The sequence below is a fragment of the Cnephaeus nilssonii genome (assembly GCF_951640355.1).
Source record: "Cnephaeus nilssonii genome assembly, chromosome: 4".
In the NCBI taxonomy this organism is placed as follows: domain Eukaryota; kingdom Metazoa; phylum Chordata; class Mammalia; order Chiroptera; family Vespertilionidae; genus Cnephaeus; species Cnephaeus nilssonii.
In genome coordinates this window covers 43,499,262-43,525,819 of record NC_137075.1, presented here as the reverse complement: position 1 = coordinate 43,525,819, position 26,558 = coordinate 43,499,262, and the positions used below count along the sequence as shown (strand labels likewise).

Genomic DNA, 26,558 nt, shown 5'->3' with positions numbered 1-26,558 from the left:
ATCAATAAGTAAGCATATCACTTACAGGCATGAAGTGAATTACCAAAAGAAGTCTCTTAAAGATTCAAAAGTGGCGAGGGTTTTTGTTTGTTTGTTTGTCTTTGGGGTGGGGGAGAATAGGCATTGGAGACAAGGACTTTATTTTTAATTTAAAGGGTTTTAAAATAAGCCCTTTAAACTATATTTAAAGACTCACTATACAAAATTTTAAAACGCACCTTTGGCCTTTGTTCTGAGTTTAAGTCCTTTCGTTTTTTAATTGCTAAAAGTGGACTTTCTTGTATGAAATGATACAAAGACAGCAGGCTTTTTTCTCCCCTTAACGTTCTCATTGAGCCCTGACCCGAAGAGCACCTACCAAAGGCCGAGCGGAGGGTTCTGCGCGCCTGCGACCCCGCGGCCGGCCGGCAGGGGTCAGGCGAGCTCCACGGACGGCCCGCGGAGCCGCGCCGAACCCGAGCCAGAGCAGCGTTTCTGGGCGCGCGGTGCCTCCGGGGAGAGGGGCAGACGGAGGACCCTAAACCTGCCTTAAACTGGGGGTCACGCCGAACAGCCACCTGGGTCAAGAGTCCGGGCTCCGCGGGGCTGGATGTGAACTGAGCGCCCCCTCTCCCCCCCCCCCCCGCTGTGTTGACACCAGCTCTGGTTCCACCCAGCGTCTGGGCGGGGCTGGCTCACCTGCGATTTGTTCGCGCGCCCCTGGGCCACTCACCTCACCCGTCTCTTGGAATGGGGCTCTTGTGCAACCTTTAATTGATTTATTTTTCCCTTAAGCTCTCTTCCACTTCCACCCACCCCCACCACCGTGTGCAACCTTGTCTTCCCAACCGGGTTGTCAGGAAGATCAAGGAAGTAATATGTCAAAACGAGCGTTGAGAGAGCGGCATAGGCAAGGCACTGCCATCACCAGGTTCCATGGGTTTAGAATTAGGACTCAGGCCTCTGGGAGGCATCCCGTAGCTACAGCCCCAGAGAGACCAGTTGTTCTGAAAGGTGGCCTGTGCCTCAGAGTTACCCCTGGAGATGTGACTAGGTCTGGAGCCCACCCAGGAATCTGTGTTTTATTTTTTAACGGATTGCCCAGCTCTCATAAAGGGTGTGTGCTCAGACCACACTTGGAGAACCATTCCCTTAGCTTCTACTACCATCCCCCGGGGCAGGCAGTGGGAAAGCAGGGACGGCAGTCCCCGGGGGAGCTTGGGCGGAGTGCGACTTGCTCACGATTGGAGTGGAATTAGAGGCAGCCCAGGAAGGGGCAGGGCCGGCAGCGGAGGCTGTGGGGTTGCACAGTGCATGTGAACAGGCAGGAACTCCCACAGCCACCGAAGCGGAAGGGCCCCCTGCTCTTCCATTCATGACTCATGCTACACATTTTTTTTTTTTTTTTTTTGGTTTTAGGAGAACAATCACTTTCTTCCCAAGATGGTGGCAAGGTTTGTAACCCATCCTGACTGGACGAAACATCCCATTCTGTCACATGCTGAATGTCTCCAGGCCAGTGTTCCCGCTCCACACCAAACCCAGTGAGACCACCATCTTAGCCACATTCACCAACACAACCAGAGGCCGAGTGGGGAAGTGAAGGGGCAGGGCCACAAGCCCTGGATCTCCCCCCCTTAGGCTGGAACGGGCCGGGGTAGGTATGGAACAGCACTTGGCTACAGGCCAGGCCCAAAAATCAAAAGGGGCATCACTGGACTGAGGACCAAGAAAACCAGTTCTCTTTTGGGGAACCTAGAGGGAAGGGAACCACCCTAACCTGTTCCTCTCTGTGCCCCACCCAGGCAGCTGTGCCGTGGGGACCCATGATGGCTTTTTCAGAATGCCCATTTCTGTTGCTCTGGATTCTAGATTTCCAGTTCTGACCTTGGGAAAATCAAACCGTCTTGCTCTTTTAAAAAAAACATGGGGACGACCCTAGCCAGTTTTGCTCAGTGGCTAGAAGGTTGGCCCTCGAACTGAAGGGTTCTGGGTTCCTGTCTGATCAAGGGCTCAACCCTTGGCCCTGGACAGGTGCACGCAGGAGGCAACCAATAGATGTGTCTCTTTCACACCGGTGTTTCTATCACTCTCTCCCCCCACCTCTCTCCCCTCCACTTTCTCTAAAAAAATTAATGAAAAAAATATCCTTGGGTGAGGATTAACAAACAAACAAACAAATACACAAACAAACCATGGGGATGGTTTCCAAAATTTATGAGCTTCCTTCTAGCTCCAAGGCTCTTACCACTCTGGGCTTCCAACTGCCTTTAAAAAATCTCTGGGGATCTGGAAAAGAGAGGCTGAGGCTTCTTCTCTTCTAAGGGCTGATTTCACGCCGGTGTTCCCCTTTCAGTGAGCAGACTGGAGGGCAGGACCCAGACCAGTCACTCTCCACGGGGCTGGAGCCAGACAGGAGGCAAGTCAATTGCTTCTCCCCAAAACACCAGTGTAGAAGCAGATGGGTCTGCTTCATAATGTTTAATATAAAATGGCAGCAGCCGCTGTGCAGTTGTAACAGAATTAGCCGTGGGGTGTCCAGAGAAATGTACACAGGCAGCCTGGCTGGAGTCGAGCCAGCCAACACAGGCCTGCTGCCCAGTCAGCCGCGGGCTGTCACATGGCTAGGACGATGGTGGTGGTGGCACAGCAGTGCTGAAGGGCTCAGAGGTGCTGATCCTTGACAAGCATGCTGACCTCTACCCCACCACAGAGTCTAGACCAGCGGTCGCCAGCCTTTCGGACCTCGTGGACCACTGGTTGGTGACTGCTGGTCTAGATGGCACATGTTCTGAGATGCCCGTTCCCCGATTGGGGGATTTCAGCCCTAAAGAGGGAAGCCCCTGGAAGGACGCAGGGCTGTGAAGAGTGGGTGCCTGCTCACAAGCTGCTAGGGGCTGATTCCTCTGGAAATCAGCAGGAAGGCTAGGTTTTGGGGGTTTCCCCCCTGGAAAAGCTCCCAGGCACAAGTAAATGAGCAGAGGGCTTCCTGCCAAGGCTCACCCCCAAAAAAGAGGTGACTGCCTGCCTGCCCCCATGTGACCACCCTGGGAGGTGGGTGCGTCAGGCTTGGAATTTAGAGAGCAAGGGCAGTCACCAAAGCCCATCGCCACAGCCCAGAAAAGCCACTCTGCTTCCTGTCGGGTCCATTTTAAGCCACGGAACACTTTGTAGGCTGGCTGGCCGGGCTCCGCGGCCCACAGCGCTGGGCTGCCGTTGTAGAGAACACAACCTCGTGCAGAGGCCAGCAGGCGGATGCCAGGGCAGCCAAGCCCCCGGACCTGCCTCAGGCGGGGGAGGAGAGCTGCCACAACTCTCCTTCCGAAGAAAGGCCTCTCGGTGCTGGGAAGAGGGTGAAGGTCTAGGAGTTAGTGGAAGTCCGTGTTGAAGGCTCTGCCGATGACCAGCCGCCTCACCTCACTGGTCCCGGCCCCAATCTCGTACAGCTTGGCGTCTCGCAGAAAGCGGCCCATGGGAAAGTCATTGATGTAGCCATTGCCACCTGCAGGCAGGGTGTGGGCAGAGAAGAAAGGACAACAGGAAAAGTGATGGGAAGTGGGCAAAGCAAGAGAAGCAAACAGGGGGCCAAGGATACAGAAACAGGCCAGAGGAAGAGAGACTGATTCTAGAGAACCAGCAAAAGGTGATGAGAGGGCGGGGAGTGGGGAATACCTTACTGGGGAGGACAGTGGACCGGGGGCCGGAAGGCCACCCAGAGGGCAGAGGACAGCAGGCAGGCAGAGAGGACCACGGGTGAGCACGGAGAAGGGGGGTAAGGAGATACTGCATAGCATTTACTGGGTGCCAGGTTCAGAGCAGTGAAGTAATTTGCACAAGTCACAAAACTGGTCAGTGGTAAAACCAAGACTCAAACCTAGGCCGTCTGGCTCGAGTCTGTGCTCTTAACCACTGTGCAGCTTTGAAACCAGGCTGTTCCCCCCTGAGGCCTCGCTCTCCACTTGCCAGTGTCCATAGGATTAGGTGTGAGGGGGCGTGCTGCCTCCAGCAGTTTTCTCGTTTGCTTTCCGTGTTCTCGTAATAACTGGGGCAGAAGCAGCCGAATGGCACCAGCTCAGCTGCAGCCAGCTGAAGCTCAGAGTGAGGGGTGACGAGGAAGCCTCCTTCTGGAGGCAGCCACAGGCAAGCCCTGGGAAGGGGGGTGGGAGTGGGGGCCACTCACCGAAACACTGAATGCCATCCAGGGCCACCTGTGTGGCACACTCAGCTGAGTAAAGAATCACACCCGCGCAGTCCTGTGGGAGGAGGCCCCAGGTCAGCAGGCCCTGCCAGGGCCACACGGACAGCGAGTTCCAGAACCCGCCACGGCCTCCCTTTGGGGCAGGCCCTTACCTTGGGGGTGCAGTGGCCCTCATCGCAGGCCTTGGCGACATTGTAGACATACTGCCGACAGGCCATAAGGCGGGTGTACATGTCGGCCATCTTCCCCTGCATCAACTGGGCACAAAGAGAGGTCACAGGTCAACGTTCCTCTTAGATACTCTCCCTCGTTACCAAAAACAGATCCGCAGCAGCAACTTGGCAGCCAGCATGGGAACGTCGGGGCACAGAAAGCTGACGGGACTTGCCTAGGATGACAGAGGGTGGAGGGCTGCTGCCGCACCCTGATTGGCCCTCCACCCACCACCACCCTCATTAACGCCCTGCAGGGTCTTCGCACCAGAAAGGGCGACTAGACATGCGCCCCCTTTACCCACGCCTCACCCTTACAATGCCTAGTTCATACATCTCAAACAAGAAGCGAGGAGACACGTGGTGAACTTCCCGACAACTTCCGAAGCCAGGTAGCACGCCGAAGAAGCCTGCCCTCCAAGCATTCAAACTCACGCTGCCGGGGAAGGTGGGCAAATGCCCATAGCACATGCTCCACGTTCTCATTTGTTAAAGAAAACTTAAACCCAATGAAAGAGGACATGTCAACAAAGCATTCCACTCACCTGGAAGTGGCCAATCTTCTGGCCGAAGGCTTCCCTCACGTGCAGGTAGGGAATGGTGTGGTCCAGGACAGCCTGCATGATCCTGTGGGAAGGACAAAGACTCTGGGGCGGTGCCTCCCTGTCCCCCCGCTGCCAGCTGGGGTGGCAAAATGCCAGTGTGAAAAGGCTTGGTGGTGGGGGGGGGGAGGACGGGCAGCTCAGTGAGACAAAAAGCTGGAGTTCTAGAGAGGAGAAAAGGAGACTGAGGACACTGGTTACCCCTGCTCGGTCACTGCACCCCAAGACCAGACAGAGCGGCAAGACCCCTGCACAGTGGGGCCTTAGAGCCTGGGTGTCCTGTTTCACATCCCGAGTAACCAAGCAGTATTGCTCTTCAGGAGTTTTGTCTTTTAAAGAATGTTCTTTCCCTTCAGTGTGAAGAAATTACACATGTGAATAGAAGGCTCTTTTTATTTCCAGGAAAGAAGGTGCATCGGCCAGGAGGGGAAGGCTGAGGCTGTGGCTGCTGTTTGCCAGGGCGCTGCTTGCCAAGGAAGCTAAGAGCCCAGCTCCCACCCCTGCACCCTGAGCCTCACACTCACCCGAGGGGCCCACCAGCCAGCACCAGCCGCTCCAGGTCCAGCCCACTCATCAGCACGTAGACGCCCTTACTCAGATGGCCCAAGATGTTCTCAGCTGCCGGGAGAAGTGCTGGTCAGAGGGAAGAGGGCTGTCCACCGCCCACAGACTTCTCACTTTATAAAAGCTTCTGGGTTTGGTACCAGGGCTCTTACAAAAGGCACTAAAATATGTCACCTGACCTTCAACGAGGGAGATTCTGGATGAGGGAAAAGGCTGGAGCTCAGCACTCCCAGTCAGAAGTAGAGCTTGCTGGACAGACACCCCACCCCCATGCACACACGATCCACAGGATCAGACACCAAGGCCCGACCCTTAGGCCTTTTCCTCCTCCACTGCCTTGGATGGGAAGAAGAGCTAATTTGGTCTAGAAGTCAGCCAAACCCGTCCTGGTATTTTCACACCTGTGTCCGTAATTACTCCTTCCCTCAGACGGAGCCTGCGCTGGTCCAGTATCACCCGGCCCCTCCCCTCCAAGAGTGTCCATGGAATAGGCATCGCTCAGGAGATGGGCCAGTCAACACTGGTGACAGAACCTGCCGAGCACCCCTCCACCCCAGAAGCCAGGACCTTGGATGACCTCCGAGTGTTTTCCTGCTTACGAAGGAGGATCTGCACTGATCCCCCACTCCCCGGATGCTCTTTGTAACCAAAGCATACTTTTCTTGGGTGGTGGATCATGAGGGTGAGGCGCGGTCTATGGCTGAGGTACTACGGAGTAAACCTAGTCGGTGATCAAATCTATGCCTTTGGTCTCATTAGCACAGAAGGGTGTGCTGGCTCTCCCACAATGTGTCACATTTTCAGTTACACTTCAGGGGAGAAAATTCTCCAACTGAATTGCCTTCCCTTCCCCGAGTCCAGCTTCCATCAGTGTACCTGGATGGTTTTTTAGCATTGTTAATGAATACCTCACACAGGCTGTACAGGGAAACGTACAAACAAGGACGTCTGAAGGACATTCGCGGGCACGAGCAGATCTTATCTTTCTATTCCAGATCCTGGAATCCAACCCGGATACAGTGTGCTAGCCACATAGGAAACACCACCCTTCACCGCAGCCACAGTCAGGCACACAGGGAAAACAGCTGCCCCTCAGGCCCAGAGTCCCACACGTATGGGTCAGTGGGCCAGTCCAGCCACAGTCACTGGTAAGCTAACAGTGGGGAGCCTCTCTAACCCAGAGGTGGGCTTTCTCAGCTTATGAAGGGGTCCCCCCACAGGGGCTCACACTTTCTTAGACTCACCAGGAACCTTGCAGTCTTCAAAGATGAGCTCACAGGTGTTAGAACCCCTCATCCCCAGCTTGTCCAGCTTCTTGGCGGTGCTGAAGCCAGGCATGCTCTTCACAGAAACAAAAGGCCTTGATTACAGACCAGGCCCAACGGGGTCTGGTAAAGGGAAGACCCTTGGAAAAGGCCCACCTGCCCACCCAGTCCCAGCACTCCCACGGCACACCAGCGTTCTAACCCCAGGCCCCACCCTGTACTGGTCCACTCCTGGAAGTTCCAGCCCCAGCACCCCACCAGACCCCAGCCTTCTCTGCCGCTAGCTTGCCTTCTCCCCACTTCTCCCGGGGGCACTTCTTTCTCAAGCGCCTGATCCCTGGGGCCTGCTTGACCCTTCCTAGCTTTGTTTCCTTTCCTTAGGGAAATAATTTCCAAGACATTCTCACCAGCCCATTCAATTCCTTTGGCCTTTTGTTCCTCTGCCATCTGCACCTAATTGAATCACAGCCGGGATCAATTCAACCACCTGTGTGCTTCGGCCTGGACTAATCAGATGCTCCGTGCATGGGCGAGTGCTCAGAGCACGTGTTTTGTTTCCCTAACCTCCCGGCTGCTGAGTGGCGTTACACAACCTTGAGATTTCCAGGCTTAGCCAGGCCCTTTGGGCTACTCGATTCTCCAGCCAGCCACTTTCCCCCTCCCCCGAGGGAGGGTGTTGCAAACCCTTCCGACACTAATTTGTGAAACTGTCTACCAACTCCCTCACCGCTGTGGTCCCCAGCCCGCACGGATGCCCTGGCCTTCCACCTCAAGGTCACCAGGCAGACCTTCCTCCCCATCACCTGCACCAGCCTTACCTCTCCTTCCTCAACTCTCCATTGTGTTGTGCTCACTGGCTCAGACACATCTCAAGTTCTCCCTCTCCTAAATTTCTTTCTCTTTACCAAAAAATTCGCTCAGTTCTCTCCCATTCTTAAAAACAAACTCAAACTCCCAACTTTTGTTGTTGTTAATCCTCACCGGAGGATATTTTTTCCCCATTGATTTGGGAGGGGGTGATAGAAGGAAGGGGGAGAGAAAGAGAGAGAAACATCGATATGAAAGAGACACACTGACTGGTTGCCTCCTCGATCGAGCCTGCAATCCAGGTACGTGCTTGACCGGAAGTAGTGCTCTAACCACTGAGCAAAACAGGCTAGGGCCAAACTCCCAACCCTTCATTCTACCTTCTGCCCTGTCTCCCTCTTGCTTTTTTTTTAAAATATATATTTTTGTTGATTTCAGAGAGGAAGGGAGAGGGAGAAAGAGATAGAAACATCAACGATGAGAGAGAATCATTGATCGGCTGCCTCCTGCATGCCACCCACTGGGGATCAAGCCCGCAACTTGGGCATATGCCCTTGACTGGAACCGAACCCGGGACCCCCCAGTCCGCAGGCTGACGCTCTGTTCCACTGAGCCAAACCAGCCAGGGCTCCCTCTTGCTTTTATTGTCAAGATCTGGCCCTAGCCGGTTTGGCTCAGTAGCTAGAGTATCGGTCTGTGGACCAAAGGGTCCTGGGTTCGATTCCAGTTAAGGGCACATGCCAAGGTTGCAGGATCGATCCCAGTAGCGGCGGGGGGGGGGGGGGGGGGGGGGAAGGCGGTGTGCAGGAGGCAGCCGATCAATGGTTCTCTCATCATTGATGTTTCTATCTCTCTCTCTCCCTTCCTCTCTGAAATCAATAAAAATATATTTAAAAAAAGAATTGAAAGGTGCCGACTTCATTCCTTCTCCACTCGCGTTCCCATTCACACTTCCACTTCGGTCTTCCATAGCTGCTCTCAGCAGCCCCCTGATGACGCCTTCATTGTCAAATCCAGTCCCCCTCAGGCCTCCTCATCCTGACCCTGCATGTGGCCTGGCTCGGTGGGCGGCTCCACCAACCTCAGTCTTGACGCACCTCCCTGGACTCCACTGTCTGCCACCCTCCTTCAGTCTGCCCTTCACCTCCATCCCAGAGAGCTTGGCAGGGCACACAGGATAGCTGGTGTCTGCCATCAGGGGAAGGGATCTATCTCTGGCATCACCAACACCTCCCACCTGCACTCCCACTCCATTCACCTTCTCCACGATGAAGGCCGTGATGCCCCGAGAAGCTGGCACAGCAGCCAGATCTGTCTTGGCATAGACAACAAGGACGTCGGCATCAGGGCCATTGGTGATCCAGAACTTGTTGCCATTCAGGATGTAGTGATCTCCTAAGAACAGGAATTTGGCTACTTAACACCAGCCGTGTTGGTCCATCTCAGTCCACAGACCTGCTAAGCAGGACGCTGCCCAGCTGGAAATAGTCCTGGAAATCTAGCAGAGGCCACCCCAATTACTGACCCTCTGTCCTTTTCAGCTCCCAAGTCAAGAGAGGCCTCACCTTTCTTTTCAGCTTTTAGCTTCATGGAGACAACATCAGAGCCAGCATTGGGCTCACTCATGGCCAGGGCTCCGATGTACTCACCACTGATCAGCTGCAAGGAAAACCCCAAAGGCTTGGTTATGACTTTAGAACAGTGGTTCTCAACCTTTCTAATGCCGCGACCCTTTAATACAGTTCCTCATGTTGTGGTGACCCCCAACCATAAAATTATTTTCGTTGCTACTTCATAACTGTAATTTTGCTACTCTACAGCAGCGGTTCTCAACCTGTGGGTTGCGACCCACAGGTTGAGAACTGCTAAGACCATCGGAAAACACAGATATTTACATTACGATTCATAACAGTAGCAAAATTATAGTTATGAAGTAGCAACGAAAATAATTTTATAGTTGGGGTCACCACAACATGAGGAACTGTATTAAAGGGTTGCGGCATTAGAAAGGTTGAGAACCACTGGTTTAGAAGTACCTACAGGAGTGAGATACTTCCTGCCTGTTGGCATGACTGTAGGGAGCGGCTATAGGGTTAAGCCTCGGACTGATCTGTTGTCAAAGCCACAAACAAGTCCCAGCTTAGAAGGCACATCCCTCTTAGCATAATTAAGCTTGACCTTATGACACTCCCTAGATCCTTCCTGGGTAGCTAATGGGCTGTGGGAGGTGCAGCAAGTGCTGCCAAAACAAGTGAAACTCACAAGAACATTGTAACTATGGTGACCACTACCTTGTTTACCTCTGGCTATAAAATAAAGGCTCAGCTTGCCGTCTCGATCTTTTCTCTGTGTCCTTAGCCAGGCACAGGAGATCCACCTAGACCCAGCTTATTCTCTTTGCCTGTCTTTTCTACATCCTTCACCGCCCTCCCTCAGGCTCACCAAACCCTTGGCTGTGCTGGCACGGCACACATGACACCCCTTCAAACTTCTCTCAAAGACCAGGCTATTGGTAAAGTCTTATAAAAGAAGCCTAGTATCTACATGGATGAAAATATCTCTTCTTTTCCTAGTCCCTTTGCACAGAAGCAAGTCCTAGTCTTCAGTTTCTGAGAGTGCGCCCTGCAAATGCTGTCCAGTGATGAACTCAGAAGGTTTGGCCGTATTTTTAATTTTTTTGACTTAAGTATTTGAAAGCAAACCCCTGACTGCTTCCTAACTATATCTGGTTCAGGGCAGCATGCTACGGAAAGCAAATCTGACTGGCCCTCGACAGCAGGGTGCCTGGTGTTTGGTGGTTGCACGGAGGTCAGGGTGTGTTTCTCCATTCCCATGTCCTCACCTTGGGGAGGTACTTCTCCTTCTGGGCCTCATTTCCATTGCGTACAATTTGATTGATGCAGAGATTGGAGTGGGCACCATAACTGAGTCCCACGGCTCCAGAAATTCGGGATATTTCCTCCATCACCAGCACATGCTCCAGGTAGCCCAAGGCAGAGCCGCCATACTGGACTGGGAGTAGAGGTGGTGCAGGGGAACAGAAAAGGCAGCTCAGATTAAACCAGGACACTGACAGGAACCTAGCAGCCGTGGACAGCAGAGAAACGTCCTTGTGGCATCTATTCCAAGTTCCTGCTGACAAAGTCAACAGGTTGATGCCACGGAGTCTGTCTACAAACACACAGAATGGGTTCTCTTTGCTGCCTCTGTCAGCTGAGGTGGTTCAGAAAACAGTCATTGCCTCCCCCACTTGATCCCAGACAGACCTCTTAACGAAGGCAAGAGACCCTGAAGTGCAAGACAGATGCTTGTGTAAAAGGCCCGAGGAAAGTGAGATGCGCACAGGCTTGGACCTAAAGAAACAGGACTATCAAATAAACAAACTGTACCCCTTAAACATACATAAGGTTACATGTCAGTTTTATCTCAATGAAATAAGTTTTAAAAAGAATAAAAAAATAAAGCAAGATTAGTAACAGGAACAGGAGAGCCACAGCCTGAGAGAAAATCTGGTGGGCAGGGCAGCCGAGATGCTGGTTAGGGAATTTCAGAACTCCTTGTAAAAATGTGCCTTTTCCTTGGCAGGAGATCCTAAATCAAAGTGGCTGGATCACCCTGGCCGATTTGGCTCAGTGGATAGAGCATCGGCCTGCAGACTGAAGGGTCCCGGGTTCGATTCCAGTCAAGGGCTCATGCCTGGTTTGGGCTCAATCCCCAGTAAGGGGTATGCAGGTGGCAGCTGATCAATTCTCTCTCATCATTGATGTTTCTATCTCTCCCTTCCTCTCTGAAATCAATAAAATAAAATTTAAAAAGTGGTTGGGTCAACTGGTACCCACTGCTGCCCTGCTATTTGGGTAAACCCTGGTGAGAGCCTCTGCACATGCTCACTCTTGACCAAGAAGTCAGGCTCATCCAAGGCTCCCCGGAAAGGCTGGCCCGCCCCCTGCAATCCCGGGAAGGAAAGCCCTCAGGCGGTGACACTGGACACAGCCACCGGGACAATCATGCAGAAACCAGGACTTACATCTGGCTTTCTTTTCAAGTTTCTGATGTCCAACTACCTCTTTCTTCCATTAACATACCATCCGGTTCAGAAACATATTCTCTATGGGGTTCATAAACCCCCGAGACACAGAGGAAGAAAGCCTTGTTTGGGAGTTTCCAGTGGCTTTCCCCCTATTTTCCATTAAGGTGGTCTAAACTGATTTTTAAGTGGCTTCATTTTACCAGTACCCATGATCTAACTTTCTAGGATCAGCTCAAAACCAAGAACTGTCTCCAAGCGGTGAGGGGGGGATGTAAGAAGTACACTGCCCTCTATTCCAATGCCCAAGGAACACAAGCTGAAGCAGGGTGTGCCATCTATTTATTGGGCATTGCCAGCCAGGCTGGGCCTCTCCTTCAGAGGCCAACATCCAAATCAGAGACCACCAGCTCCCTTTATCCCTGGAAACAAGTAGTAAGACCCACAGGGGACACAGGGCAGGCCCAGGGACAGCGTATTTAACACATCATCGGGCCACCTCATGTGGAGGCTCAGACTGGCATTCCTCCACAACTTCATCTGTTTCCAAATGAGCCCCAGGACCAAGCCTCGTGCCTAGGTGTTATTGGTAGAACAGAGTTTAAGAAATTAGGGACTAAACTAAGGGACTAAGCTGCCCACATCACCTGGGGGAGCTTATTCCGCATGCACGCAGACTTCAAGAGTCCAAGTGATTCTGACCCAAGTGAACCACACTGGCTCTTTGTCATCTCAACGTCACTGCCTACAAAAATAGAAAGGCTGACAGCCGATGGGAGCTTTCCTAGGACCAAGGGGGAGGAAGTTCTGGGTGTCTTTGAGCACAATCGCCCCCCCCTTTTTTTCTTTTTGAGCAGTCTTTTCACTCCTTTCCTGCTTCTTTTAGTTCTGGTGTTAAAGGGCACGCAAGACACAGAGAAAAGTTCTCCTTAGGGAATGAAACTCTACTCACCAGGGGCTGTGATACCCAGGACTCCCAGGTTCCCCAGCTGCTTCCAAAATTCCTGCCAACAGAATGGAGAGAGCTTAGTGAGTGGTGAGAAGGCAGCCAGTCACAGGTGCCTGGACACCTGGAACCAAGAGACCCAAACACTTCACAGAAAGGGGCTGCGTTTTTAAGGAGGTTTCGTTTACCAGAAGACTGTATGAGTTCTAGGCTGCAGGCTAACTCCCAGCACAGCCCAGCTCCCAGACTGCCCCCCTGCACCCCCAGTGTGGGCCTTCAGACTCACTCGAGCCCTAGCTGGTTTGGCTCAGTGGATAGAGCATCGGCCTGCGGACTGAAGGGTCCCGGGTTCGATTCTGGTCAAGGGCATGTACCTTGGTTGCAGGCACATACCCAGTGGGGGGTGTGCAAGAGGCAGCTGATTGATGTTTCTCTCTCATCGATGTTTCTAACTCTTTATCCCTCTCCCTTCCCCTCTGTAAAAAATCAATAAAATATTTTAAAAAAGAAAAAAAAAAGACTCACTCGAAGGTTCTTGAATTCATTGCTTCGATCAATCTCCTGGGCCTGGGGGGCCAGGTGCTCCTGCAGGAACTTGGAAAGGGTGTGGCGAAGCTAGAGGGAGAGAGGTGCACAGTTCTGTAGCAGTACATTACTGCCGCTGAAGACAGCGTCTCCACTACGGAGGACACATTCAGGGCAACAGGCTCCATGATGCCTCACCAAACAGCATCAGACTGAAACTTAAGAGACCGTAGTTTATGCTTCCTCAGAGATCATCTTCACCCCTCTTTCTTGAGGTCCTCAGTCTAGACCGCTTAATGAGTATTTTTAAAATGTCACTCCCCTACATAAAATCATCCCATGGCCTTCCTTTGTGCTTAGAAGGACAAGGCCCTGCATGCACTGACTCGTCCAGCCTTCCCCAGTAGCCCGCCCCCCCCCCTCCCAGCTGTAAGCACCTGTCGGCTCTTTTCTGCCCTTTGTCTAAAAGGGATTATTCAACGATATTAGAAACTCCTCTTGGCAGGAAAGTCTGAGAACCAGAACTGCTTTCTAGTTCTCCGGCGTGATTTAGAGCTCTGCCTGCTGTCTGTCAACCCAAGTGGGCTTTGGAGTTCCCGGAAACTCTGGCACAGGCTGGCTGTGGCCACAGGAAAACCACCTGCCGGGGGAGCTGTGTCCCAGCGAACAGTCTCCTCCCTCCTGGGAGGGCTCTGCCTCAGCTCCCGCTGTCATGACATCTTCCAAGTATTTTGTTCAACTTTGGGCTGACTCTGCGGGGTGAGATTCCACTGCCTGTCCAAGCCCCCGGGGTGTGTACTGGAAAGCGATTTGTTGGGGATAATGGTTAACCTTGGCGTTCCTTCAGGGGTAAGCAGGCTTCGGGCAGACCGAGGCCCCTCTGCCCAAAGCCCGCCAGAACGCCCTCGGCTCCAGCAGCTTCCCTGCCGGCCTCCGCATCTCACGCCCGCAGCCGGGCGCGCGGCGGGCAGGCGGGCAGGCGAGTGCCCAGGCGACCCCGCGGCTGGCAGATGGGGCCAGGCCGGGAGGCCTAGGGGCCGGGAAGCGGGTCAGGCTCCCTACCTGCTTCTGCTCCTCGTTCAGCCCGTTGATCGCATCGTCCACCGCCAGCAGCGAGTGGGCCCGCTGGGAAGCGACGCGGGCCGGCGGCGCCCGCAGCCTCCAGCTCCTCACTCGCCGCCCCAGCAGCCAAGCCGCAGTCGCCATCTCCGCACCGCAGCGAGCCGGAGCCGAGCGGAGATGAGCCCGCCCTAAGGGCTCCGCCAATCCGGCTGCGCGGCCCCCACCAATCGGCGAGGGGGATGGGTCTCCAGCAGCCTATCAGCCCCGCTGTCCGCGGGCCGCAGCTGCCCTCCGCCGGCACCACAGCTGATCTGCGGTGACCCCGAGTGAGGCGGTTCGGTGCCAGGCTGGGACTTCTTTAACTAGAACAGCAAGAGAAGCGTCCTCCTTTTCTGCGTGGAGGCTGTAGTGCTTCCCCTCCACTGGAAAGCGGGTGTTCACACCGCAAAGGGAGAACTCCCCAAATGCCCGGTGTTTGGGAAGTAATTGTTAAAGCAAACCTGGGATAGCGCAGACTAGGCAAGGAGGCTGCACTGAAAAAGCAAGAGAACAGTGTCCGAGCGAGCAGTTGCCCGAGCCGGTTCGGGTCAGTGGATAGGGCGTCGGCCTGCGGACTGAAGGGTCCCAGGTTCGATTCCGGTCAAGGGCACGTGCCCGGGTAGTGGGCCCGATCCCCAGTAGGGGGCGTGCAGGAAACGACCGATCAATTATTCTCTCTCATCATTGGTGTTTCTATCTCTCCCTCTCCTTCCTCTCTGAAATCAATAAAAATATATTATAAAAAAAAAAAGCAAGGGCTTCCAAATCAAGTAAACACAATGAGGTGCCTACAGTATTTTTAAATATTCATAAGGGTGAAACAAAGAGAAGGGTGGATCACAGAGCTCTTTTCACCAGAGTGGAAACCTTCCGTTTTAAAAAGATTGGGATAAATAAAATGGATATGGATGAGGTTAAAACACAGGTTTTAGTACAGCATTACCAAAGGCTGAATGGGCTGAGTTGACTCCCTGGAAGAACGCCAACATTAAAGGGCCTCGAGCAAGTCTTTTCTATTTACCTGTCTTTAGGTAAGACTGGAAGGAAGTGATTACAATGAGAACCCTGACCAGCAAATCAGGTGGGGCAACAATCAGGCTGGCTAAGTCAGGTTAAAGTTTGGTAACAGGGCCATGGTTTCTCGGCTTGACTCCTTGCTGGTGACCTAAAGCCTTTTTACTAGAGTGGGCAAAATGGTCAGGAGATAGAAAAGATAAATTTCCAGGATTCCTTCATATGGGAATTCATGAACTGTGGTATAAAAGCCCATTGGTGAAGCCCTGGCTCAGACTACAATTAGATTAAAACTATATGAATAAAAAGTCTGAAGAATAGAATGGACTGGTGAATATAATGGAATCAGGGACATAGAAAGGGAGTGGACTGACAATTCTCAGGGGGAAAGGGGTCTGAGGTGTGTGGGAAGAGATTGGACAAAAGTCTTACACCTATGGATGAAGACAGTGGCGGGGGGTAAGGGCATGGGGTGGGGTGGGGAATCAGGTGGAGGGGAGCTATGGGGGGGGGAGAGGAACACCTGTAATAATCTGAACAATAAAGATTTATTATCCTCTCTAATAAAATGGTAATATGCAAATTAACCATCACTCCGCTACATAAGCCACGTCCACCAGCCAAGCCACGCCCACCAGCCACATGCGGCCCCCTGATGACATTTATCGGGCCCGCCGGGTGTTTTTGCCGCCGCTGCCTGTCCTGCTTAGCAGCCGACTTGTCCCGGGCCCGCAGTGCGCATGTGTGGAATGTGCACCACACTCTCTGACTCCCCTCCTTCTCTCTGAGGGACAGTGAACTGGCCCCCCGTTTAAAACGTTTGAGGACCCCTGGTGTAGTGAAAGCCTGGGCAGTGGGAGAGGGGTGGAAGGTGGAGGGGGTCAATGGGGAAAACGAGGGGGACATCTGTAATACTTTCAACAATAATCTTTATATATAAAGAGCCAGGGTCCGTAACATCCAAAACTACCGAAGGCTCAACCGAATATCAGAAGTCAGTTCTGCAGTCAGTGAACGTAAGGTCAATTAATATTAAGTGAACATAGGGTCAATTAATATCTCTTTGAGAGGAGTTGAGAATATAAAGTACAGTTTAGAGCAAATACTTGTATTATTTCACATAAAACTCTTTTTGACTAAGATATTTTCCTTTATTTAAAATGTATCTATGGGGAGCAGGCCTAAGCCATCAGTCAGACATCCCCTGAGGGCTCCCAGACTACGAGAGGGTACAGTCCGGTCTGAGGGACCCCCTCCCTCCAAGTGCACAAATTTTGTGCACCAGGTTATCGGGCCTCTAGTAAATAAATAAATAAGTAAGTAAATGGTCTCCTACAGTTTGGGCCTTGGCTCTGAATTCTTTCCTAGACAGAACTCAAGTACTGTGTTTGCTGAACTCAGGTTGGGTCTGACCCCATCGGTGACTCTCGGTGCCACCTACAACACCTACAACATAAGGATTGATTAGATTATGGAAATTGGAATAAATAGACCTTAGTCTTAAAAAGTTATGTCAACTTTAATTGATTGCATCTCTTTTACCTGATTGTATTGTGGAAATAGATATCGGCGAACTGAGTCCTGAAGGTGTGGGAGTTCAAAACAAGTCACCCCAATATATGCTTCTGGCTACAAAATGTGGTATGGGGATTTTTATTTTTTTTAGCTAAGGACAGGACAACCTTTTATTTACTAAGCATCTGCTCTTCTTATCATCCTGCAATAACTCTTTGAAGCCCCCAAGTCACTATTCTTCATCCCTAGCTCAGGATGTTTTATATACCCATGTTCCCTTTCTATTTCTGAACATGTGGAGTCTGACTCTCTCATGTATGTGGGGTTCCCATATGTACGTATGTATGAAATTTGGTTATTTTCTCTTGCTAGTCTGTGTCGAGTCTACGTGATTACTAGAACAGCCAGGTGAAATGAGAGAGCAGAGGCAAGTTCCTTCCTCTCCATAGAGGCTGTCAGTTCTTTCTTCTGGCTATCAGAGGAAAAGACTCTTAGAAGGTGATAATCTTTGTGTCCTCTTGGGTCCGTGGGATTCTTCAGTACCACCAGAAATACTTACTGTTTATCCCAGCTGAAACCGGACAAGATATCTAAAAGGATTTAATAACTTTCTGATCAGAAATTTGGCTGAATTGGAAACTAATGTCTGATAAGAGAGCCTGATAAGAAATGTACCAGAGGGAAAGAAACATTCCAACAGTGGGTGAATGCATTTGTCAGTCTTGCCACCATTTACACCACAACCCAATTCTTGAGGTATTGGCTCCAAAAACCAATGAAAGCCCACCAATTCCTTTTTACCTTACCTTGAATGGTCAGTGTCAGGGAAGGGGGTCATTAGTCATTGCAGTTGGTCCTGATGTCACCCACCTGGTTTTGCCGCTTTTCTGGGTCTGGAGCTGAAATACCACTGAGGCCTAGATGTTATCTCCAGGGAGATGACCTTCCGTATCTGCTGTAAATTGCTCTGCCAGTTTTTCAGCTACCTGTCTCACTTTCCTTATTCCACTTGTCCTGGCTTGCTGGCATGTTTCAGTGGAAGTGGGCCCAGAAAACAAGTTAAAGGAGGAGGAAAAGAAGGACCTTTGGAGCTTAGGAGTGAGGAAGGTAATGGTAAGGTGCCTGGGTGGGGGAGGGGTGAAGGGAGGGGGAGGGAAAGGAAAGCTCCATAGGTCTTCCAGTCCTGAGGGTTATAAGGGTGGAGATTTTAGGGGAGGTCCCAGGGGAAAAACCTTAATGGGATATTCAGCAGCATTCCAGGTGTGTCCTTTCAGGGTCTGGTGTGAAGTCGAGACTGGCATGGCCAGGGTTCAAGGTCTGGAGAAGGGTCTGCACACAAACGGATATACTAGACAAGAAATATAAATTTAGAAGGCACGGGGGGGGGGGAGCGGGGGGGAGGGGGACGGAGAGCCAGGTAGAGACCTTACTCTCTAGTGGAGAGGTTCCCTGAATGTCTGGACCCATTAGCTTTCTATTTACTAGAATACACATTTGCCTTTTAGCAAAGCAAACAGACGTGTCAATGGTAAGATTTGGTAAACAATAAAGGATTATCAGGTTAGGCCCTAACCTTTAGGGGATTGCCTTCAGCCATTCAGCCAACAGCAGGGGAATACAATGCTGATTTTCAGCCCTTGCTGAATATCAAAGTCCATCAGCCTTCTAACTTCTAACATCAGACTTCTCACATAATTATGCTAACTACTTGTTGGTCTTAGCCTGTGCCAGTCTGGGTCTCCACTGATTAAGTGGTGGGCACCAGAGCACAGGGTCATTATTCAATGCAGCTGGTCCTGAGGTCAGCCGTGGTGTCACTTGTCTGGTTTTGCTGCCTTTCTGGATCTGGAGCTGAAATACAACTGAGGCCTAGATATTATCTCTAGGGAGGAAAGGTCAGTGATACAAAAGGTTGTGGGAATCCAAACTGCATGACCAGAGATACGCTAAGGGAGAAAAGGTTACCCTGGAGGTGAAGTTCCATCTTACAATTGTCTTTTGCTAGGCATCCAGGGATTTTGCCCTGGTGACCTTCTGTACCTGGCCCATCATCCTTGCTCTGCTCATGTCTGGCTAACTGCCTACTACAGAGGGAGGCAGTAATTTATTAACCTGTATACTTAACCCTTTGCACTCGCTTGCTTTTTTCTCGAGCTGCTACCGATGCTAACTGTGTTGAGTCACACTCGACATCCGAGTGCAAAAGGTTAAGGTTAGTACACTTTGGTAAACCTCAATACATTTTATTGAAAACTAGAGGCCCGGTGCATGAAATTTGTGCATGGGGGGTGTCTCTCGGCCCAGCCCACACCCTCTCACAATCCAGGACTGCTGGCTCCCAACCATTCGCCTGCCTGCCTGCCTGCCAGCCTGATCACCCCCTAAACACTCCCCTGCCAGCTTCATTGACATCGAACTGCTCCCCTGCTGGCCCGATTGTCCCTAACTGCCATCCCCTGCTGGTCCCGTCACGCCTAACTGCCCTCCCCTGCAGTCCTGGTCGCCAAAAACTGCCCTCCCCTGCAGGCCTGGTCCCTCCCAACTGTCCTCCCCTGCAGGCTGGGTCGCCCACAACTGCCTTCCCCTGCACGCCTGGGTCCTCCAGAACTGTCCTCCCTTGCTGGCCCAGTCACCCCCAACTGCCCTCCCCTGCAGGCCTGCTCCCCCAACTGCCCTCCCCTGCTGGCCTGCTCCTCCAACTGCCCTGCCATGCTGGCCTGGTCACCCCTAACTGCCCTCCCCTGCTGGCCCGGTCACCCCCAACTGCCCTCCCCTGCAGGCCTGCTCCCCCAACTGCCCTCCCCTACAGGCCTGCTCCTCCAACTGCCCTGCCGTGCTGGCCTGGTCACCCCTAACTGCCCTTCCCTGCTGGCCTGGTCTCCCCCAACTGCCCTCCTCTGCTGGCCTGATCGCCCACAACTGCCCTCCCCTGCTGGCCATCTTGTGGCGGCCATCTTGTGTCCACATGAGGGCAGCCATCTTTGACCACATGGGGCAGCCAACTTGAGTGTTTGAGTGATGATTAATTTGCACATTACCTCTTTATTAGATAGGTTTAATAACGAGGTAATATGCAAATTGACTGTCACTCCAACACACAAGATAGCCGCCCCCATGTGGTCAAAGATGGCCACCACAAGATGGCCTGAAGGGGAGGGCAGTTGTGGGCAATCAAGCCAGCATGGGAGGACAGTTGGGAGGGACCGGGCCTGCAGGGAAGGGCAGTTAGGGGCGACCAGGCCAGCAGGGGAGGGCAGTTAGAGGCAATCAGGCTAACAGGGGAGTGGTTAGGGGATGATCAGGCTGGCAGGCAGAAGCGGTTATGGGCAATCAGGCAGGCAGGCAGGCAGGCGAGTGGTTGGGAGCCAGCAGTCCTGGATTGTGAGAGGGATGTCCCAGATTGGAGAGGGTGCAGGCTAGGCTGAGGGACACACCTCCCCCCCCCACCACCACCACCCGTGCACGAATTTCGTGCACTGGGCCTCTACTAGTATACATAACAAAATTTGCCCTTTTAACTATTTAAGTGTACATCAATGACATTAAGTACATTCGCAGTGTTGTGCATCCATCACCACTATCCATTTCCAGAACTTTTCATCTTGTCAAACAGAAACTGTATGTGTTAAAGTTTCTGTTCCTTTCTCCACCCAGCCCCTGGGAACCTATATTCTACTTTCTGTCTTTATTAATTTGCATACTCTAGGTATCCTCATGTAATCAGACTAGAAGGGGAAAAGGACAGTGAGTGAATGAATAGGAGATGATAGATGGTAGCTGGAGGGGATGAGAATGGTGTTTTATTTTTTGTTTGTTTTTCAAGATGGTTGTATTTGAGCCTAAGAGATCCAAGTGACAGGGAAGTTGAATATCTGAGGTTTGCAAAGTCATAGTAAAATGAGGGCATTTGAGAGCAGGAGAGAGTGCCAGCATGGCTAAGGGCAAGATTATGAAAGAAATAATTTATCAAGATAAAGTTTGAATTTTAGTACTAATCACCATCAGAATTTGAGTACCTTTGCCAAGTGCTGGACACAATTATCCCTATTTTACTGGTAAGAAATTAGACTGAGAGAAGTAATTTGTCAAAGACCAGCTTTTAGTGGTGAAAAATAGAGTGAAGAAATAAAATGGAATCAGTATAGTCAAGCTGCTAAATTATTGAAATCAAGCAGATTGAAGTATGAGGAAATAAATGATTCTATTCTTGTTTTAACTAGCCTGGGAACTGACTTTTGGAATTTCTAATCCAACATCAATACCTGGATATACATCAAACCTCCAGGTGACTTTCTGATCACTCCTTGAAAGACGAAGGAAAAAAATATTCACATATCCAAACTACTGACAGCCATTATTCAGACCTCAGGTCGTCTAGATTCCAGAGGATTACCATTTTGGACCAATCCATAGTCTATGAACTCATTCTTTTCAAGAATGTACTTTTTACTGTGAGGACCCTTAGCTTTTCTGTCTTTTTCAGAACACTCTGGGTATTGACTAGTTGTGTTTCCGGTTTGCAAATCCTAAGACCCTTGACATCTTTATCATTTATTTCTAGCCAAAGCCTCCAGTTTGATGAACAGTGTGTAGGCTGGGATTCCAATCCAGATTTGTCTGGCTGGGATGGGCTGCAAGCTGAAGTTTTAACATCCTAATTTTATAACTAATTCTTATTCTGTCACCTTGCTCAAAACTTCTATGTATATGGATTCCTTCCCCCCCATACCCTATGCCATCAATAAATTCCTGTAGCTTTCTTGTGTTTGAATCTTTCTTTACACCTTTGCTGCTATGGCCCTTACACATTTGATTCCTACATTGTCCTGATGTCCTTGACTCTATTCTCTTAACCCTCTTAAAACTTCATAAATAGCCAAAGTAAAACCAATGAATCACTGAAGTAGTTTATTGTGCAAACCAGGAGCACTCAAACTAAAACATGGAATGAGGCTCAGGGGCATCCTATCTAATAAAAGAGTAATATGCAGATTGATCATCACTGCAACACACAATATAGCTGCCCCCATGTAGTCAAAGATCCTGCCCCGATGTGGACACAAGATGGCCACCACAAGATGGCCAGCAGGAGAGGGCAGTTGGGAGGCACCCGGCCTGCAAGGGAGGGCAGTTGAGAAGGACCAGGCCTGCAAGGGAGGGCAGTTGGAGGTGATCAACCCTGCAGGAGAGGGCAGTTAGGGGTAACCAGGCCGGCAGAGGAGGGAAGTTGGGGGCAAACAGGCTGGCAGCAGAGTGGTTAGGGGGTGATCAGGCTGGCAGGCAGAAGCGGTTAGGGGCAATCAGGAAGGCAGGCAGGCAAGCAGTTGGGAGCCAGCAGTCCTGGATTGTGAGAGGGATGTCCGACTGCCCGTTTAGGCCCGATCCCAATCGGGCCTAAACGGGCAGTCGGACATCCCTCGAGGGGTCCCAGATTGGAGAGGGTACAGGCTGGGCTGAGGGACAACCCCCCTCCGTGCACGAATTTCGTGCACCGGGCCTCTAGTATTGTTATAAAGCAGCTTATATGGTGAGAAAATGTTACCAAACCAAACCAATCAAGGGTCTGCTTGCCCAATGTGCAGCAAAGCCAAACGCTGCACATCCAGGTTTGCAATGGAGAGATCAAAGCTGTTTTACTGGTGTTTGCAGGGAGTTAAGCAAGGAGAACAGGAAACAATCACTTAAAAACCCAACTCCCAATGGAGTTTGCTTTTAATCAAGGGGTTTTAAAGGCAAAGGCTAAGGGGAACAGGCTGCTAGTATGTGGAAGCACTAGTGGTGCAGGTGTTGGAGAGCTTGGAACTTGGCCATTTATGGTACACTAGAGGCCCGAGAAAATTCATGCACGGGAGTGGGGGGGTCTCTCAGCCCAGCCTGCCCCCTCTCACACTCTGGGAGCCCTCACGGGCAGGAGGTGACCCAACGATCAGGGGAAGGCGATGCCCCCATCACACCTCTGCTGCTGCCACTGCCAACAGCGCAAGCCTCAGCCGGCCCTGGTTACCTGAGCCTCGGGCGGCCCTGGGCAGCTGGGCAGCCACCATCCGAGGCTTGCCTGTGCCGCGGGCTGGCCCTGGGCGGCTGGGGGGCTGAGAGGACTGGGGGACTCCAGAGGCAGGTGCGCGGAGCGGCCAGACCCACCTGGGGGCAGGCTTGGCCGTGCCATGCGCCTGCCGCCCCAGCAGGGCTGAGGGAACTGGGTGCCCCCAACTTGTGGCTGTGGGTGCTGCCATCTTTGAGGGGGTGACAGTCAATTAGCATATTCCCTCCTTATTAGATAGGATTCTGGCAAGGGGCTTCAGCGTTGATCTTCCTGCACAACTGACCCTTTGCTTCTGAAAGGGTTTTGGTTCAAATACCAGTCATGTCCCAGTTCTTTGGTCCTGTGTAGAGCTGGAAGCTAAAGTTCTCTCCTCTGCGCATGCTTTGGCTTCATGAGTTGCAGTTTTGGTCTGTTGACTATGAAAGGCAACTCAGTAACGTGTCAGAAACAGGATAGGACCCTTTTGAGCTGGTTCTGAAGTTACAAACTCGCAGTGACTGCTTATTCTTCACAGCGATTTTCAGTGGCTACCTTATGTCAATCTCATGAAAGGGATCAAGTGTTGCTTATGATTTCCTGAAGCAAAAGCAAGAAACGAACAGGGCAAGTTGGTGTAGCAAAATAAGCTAAATTACGATTTGTTTGTTTGACTAAACTGGTTTTGTCTCCTCGGAATTGTCAAGGCTGGCCTCCATTTGTTTATTGGATTTTAACGCTGCCATCCATCTTTAACACCAATGCCAGATTCAGTTTTCTAAAACATTCATCATGATGATTGCCTGCTCAGAATGTTTCACTGATTCCATTGCCTAGATTTGTGGTTCCCAGATTGTGAGTTAAGGCCCTCTTGGGCAACAAACTCACAGGCACTCCATGGGATAGTTTAAACTTTTGGGGGAATCACAGTGATACTTGACATGTTAGACATGTGAACTACTAGTGTGAAGTAGGTCAGTTTCAACATTAGATCATGCCACATTCCTTTCAGTGTCAAACTGGGAATGAAGGCAGTAGTGTCCAATTTGATCATCCTGTTAGGAAATCATTGTAGTTACTGAGCAATGAAATAAAAAAAATTTTCTTTAGATTTGTGTATTATTTTTTTCAAACAGCTATTAAGTTGTTAGGACATAAGTACTTATTATTGGATGTAACTACTTAAAGTAGTTAGGTATTTCTCTTTTAAAAAAATATATCTTTATTGATTTCAGAGAGGGAGAGGGAAAGAGAGATAGAAACATCAATGATGAGAGAGAATCATTGATTGGCTGCTTCCTGCACATGCCCCACTGGGGATAAAGCCTGCAACCTGGGCATGTGCCCTTGGCTGGAATCGAACCTGGGACCCTTCAGTCTGCAGGCTGACGCTCTATCCATTGAGCCAAACCAGCTAGGGCAGTCAGGTACTTCTTTTGGTGTCAAAAAATATTACTGCGGCAATAGGGCCCATACTTCCCGCCTTTCCTCTAACTCCTGAGGTGAGGTGGTGGCACTGTGCTGTGCTTGCCGTTCATCACCAGGCTGCAGACACAGTGGGGCGGGGCGTGCAGGCGTCTGCATGGTGAGCTCAGGCTGCGAGGACCTGAGCTGAACCCATGGCAGGAGGAGGAGAGTTTTCTGCACTTTGCCTGTGGCAGGAACATGCTGAGCCCAGCTTATCCATCTCTGAAGCCCCTGGGTTTGCGTTCTGCTGTGTGGCCCACCCACGTTCTTAGTTGCAGCAACAGAAAGTGGCTGAGGTAAACACTTTGTGTGGAAAGGCTGTTGGAGAGCTCATAGAATGACCAGGAAGTTAGGACCACAAAGCTGACCTAACAGCACCGCCTGCTCGGGGCCCTGCCTGCCACTCTCACTACACCCCTGCAGTTTCCAAAACCCAGATGTGGCTGCCACCACCAGGGTGGAGCGTCTGCTGTCTTTGGGCATAATTCAAAACCCCAGAGGGTGTTGTTGGCTAAGTCTTGGCCGCATGCCCATGCCCTGACTGCAAGCAAAGATGGAAAACCAGCTTCTGTGGTTCTACCCTCCAGACGCACGAGGTAGGGAACTTCCCAAATGTAGGAAAGAAATTCAGATACTTATAGTTGAGACAGGGAAAGAGCTATCAATCAAATGTTTATTTATTTATAGGATTTTAAGCTTGACTTTGGCAATTCTCATGGCAAAATAAGCGAAACGTGGTGTGGAGGTATAGCCACCATTTTTCAAAGTCCAGGTGATGAAGTATGGAAAATGAACAAAAGCAAGAAGGGTTTAATAGTGGAACATATGTCTCAATAGAAATTAATGTTTACTCTCAAGAAGGAAAATAACCTGTCGAAGTTACCGGATAAAAAATTACAAATCAAAACTACAATGAGGTACCACCTCAGACCTGTTAGAGTGGCCATTATCAGTAAGACAATAACAAGCGTTGGAGAGGTTGTGGGAAAAAAGGGAACCCCTTCACTGCTGGTGGGAACATAGACTGGTACAACCACTATGGAAAGCAGTTTGGCGATTCCTCAAAAAATTAAGCATAGAGCTACTATATGACCCATCAATCCTTCTCCTGGGTATATACCCAAAAAACTCGAAATCATGTATTCCCAAAGATATATGCACCCCTATGTTCACTGCAGCATTATTCATGGTGCATAAGACATGGAAACATCCAAAGTGCCCTGTAATAGAGGACTGGATAAAGAAGATGTGGTACATTCACAATGGAATATTACTCAGCCATAAGGAAGGATGAAATAGCACCATTTGCAACAACATGGATGGACCTTGAGAACATTATGCTAAGTGAAATAAGTCAGTCAGGAAAAGCCAAGAACCATATGACTTCACTCAGATGTGGGATATAAAACTGACTCATGAACACAAAGAGCCGTGTGGTGGTTGCCAGAGGGAAGGGTGGGGAGCGGGGAGGAAGGGGATTCTAATATATGGTGACGGGAGGTTTGACTCTGGGTGGTGGGCACACAGTGCAATATACAGATCTTGTAACATAGAAACCCACACCTGAAACCTGTATGTTCATGTTGACCAATGTCACTCCAATCAATTTAATTAAAAATTAAATGCTCCCCTTTCACCCCAGTATAAAAAGGTCATTTATTTGCATGGGTGCAAAAATAGAATGGCTTGCCACTGGAATATCAGAAGTTAAATATGATAGAACCAAATGACTACAAAGAAAGGGCCTCAGAAGGTGGAGGTATCAAAAAGGGGGAGACAAAAACTAATTAGAACACAGACGATACCTATGGACATTTTCTCTGTGTGCTCATTTAATGTATTTTTAACGTTTAGAACAGGGATATGGGATATCTCTACGTTTAATATTTTTTTCAACAATGCTCTGAAGGGACAACCCACTTGAGCGATTCCTTATTTTCAGACTACAAATGAAACTGGGCTAGAAGTTAGGCAATTGCAAAGGGGACTACAAGACACTGGAATGCATGATCAATGGATATGGGTACTTCTGTGACACTTTTCTGTGAAGTTATTTTCTTGAGTTGATCTGAAGTGTATTCTTGCTCTGTGACAAAGGATAGATTTACAACTTAATGCCAATGCCAGTGAATTGCTCTGCTCTGGAACTTTTTTTATCAGCCAATAAGAGCAAGCAAACTGTAGAGACAGCTGATAATAAAATTTTTTAAATAAAAAAATGTATTACTGAGATAATAAGGGCATCATGAACTGAGTAAGTTGGAAACCTCTGGCCTAAATTATAAAAACCCACACTGCTGTTGGGGGATTACTGGGG

At 50.6% G+C, this 26,558-nt stretch overlaps 1 protein-coding gene across 1 annotated transcript; it reads right to left on the bottom strand.

Moving 5' to 3' along the window:
- Window positions 1-2,124: 2,124 nt before the first annotated feature.
- On the bottom strand, window positions 2,125-14,345 carry IVD (isovaleryl-CoA dehydrogenase). Its single transcript, XM_079767888.1, has 12 exons — window positions 14,188-14,345; window positions 13,126-13,215; window positions 12,607-12,658; window positions 10,470-10,639; window positions 9,193-9,286; window positions 8,886-9,022; window positions 6,800-6,896; window positions 5,516-5,609; window positions 4,935-5,016; window positions 4,330-4,434; window positions 4,160-4,232; window positions 2,125-3,481 (listed from the first exon to the last, which is right to left on the bottom strand). The coding sequence occupies exons 1-12, from the start codon at window positions 14,329-14,331 to the stop codon at window positions 3,348-3,350; spliced, it is 1,272 nt and encodes a 423-aa protein (XP_079624014.1). The 5' UTR covers window positions 14,332-14,345; the 3' UTR covers window positions 2,125-3,347.
- Between the last annotated feature and the right edge of the window lie 12,213 nt (window positions 14,346-26,558).

Bases quoted from the DNA above. Each gene is read 5' to 3' on its own strand.
- IVD (XM_079767888.1), bottom strand. From the start codon at position 14,331: ATGGCGACTGCGGCTTGGCTGCTGGGGCGGCGAGTGAGGAGCTGGAGG. The intron at 9,287-10,469 runs GTGAGGACATGG...TTTTCCTTGCAG, and splicing joins AGGAGAAGTACCTCCCCAAG to CTGATCAGTGGTGAGTACAT. The intron at 4,435-4,934 runs GTGAGTGGAATG...CTTTGTGCCCAG, and splicing joins AGAAGATTGGCCACTTCCAG to TTGATGCAGGGGAAGATGGC.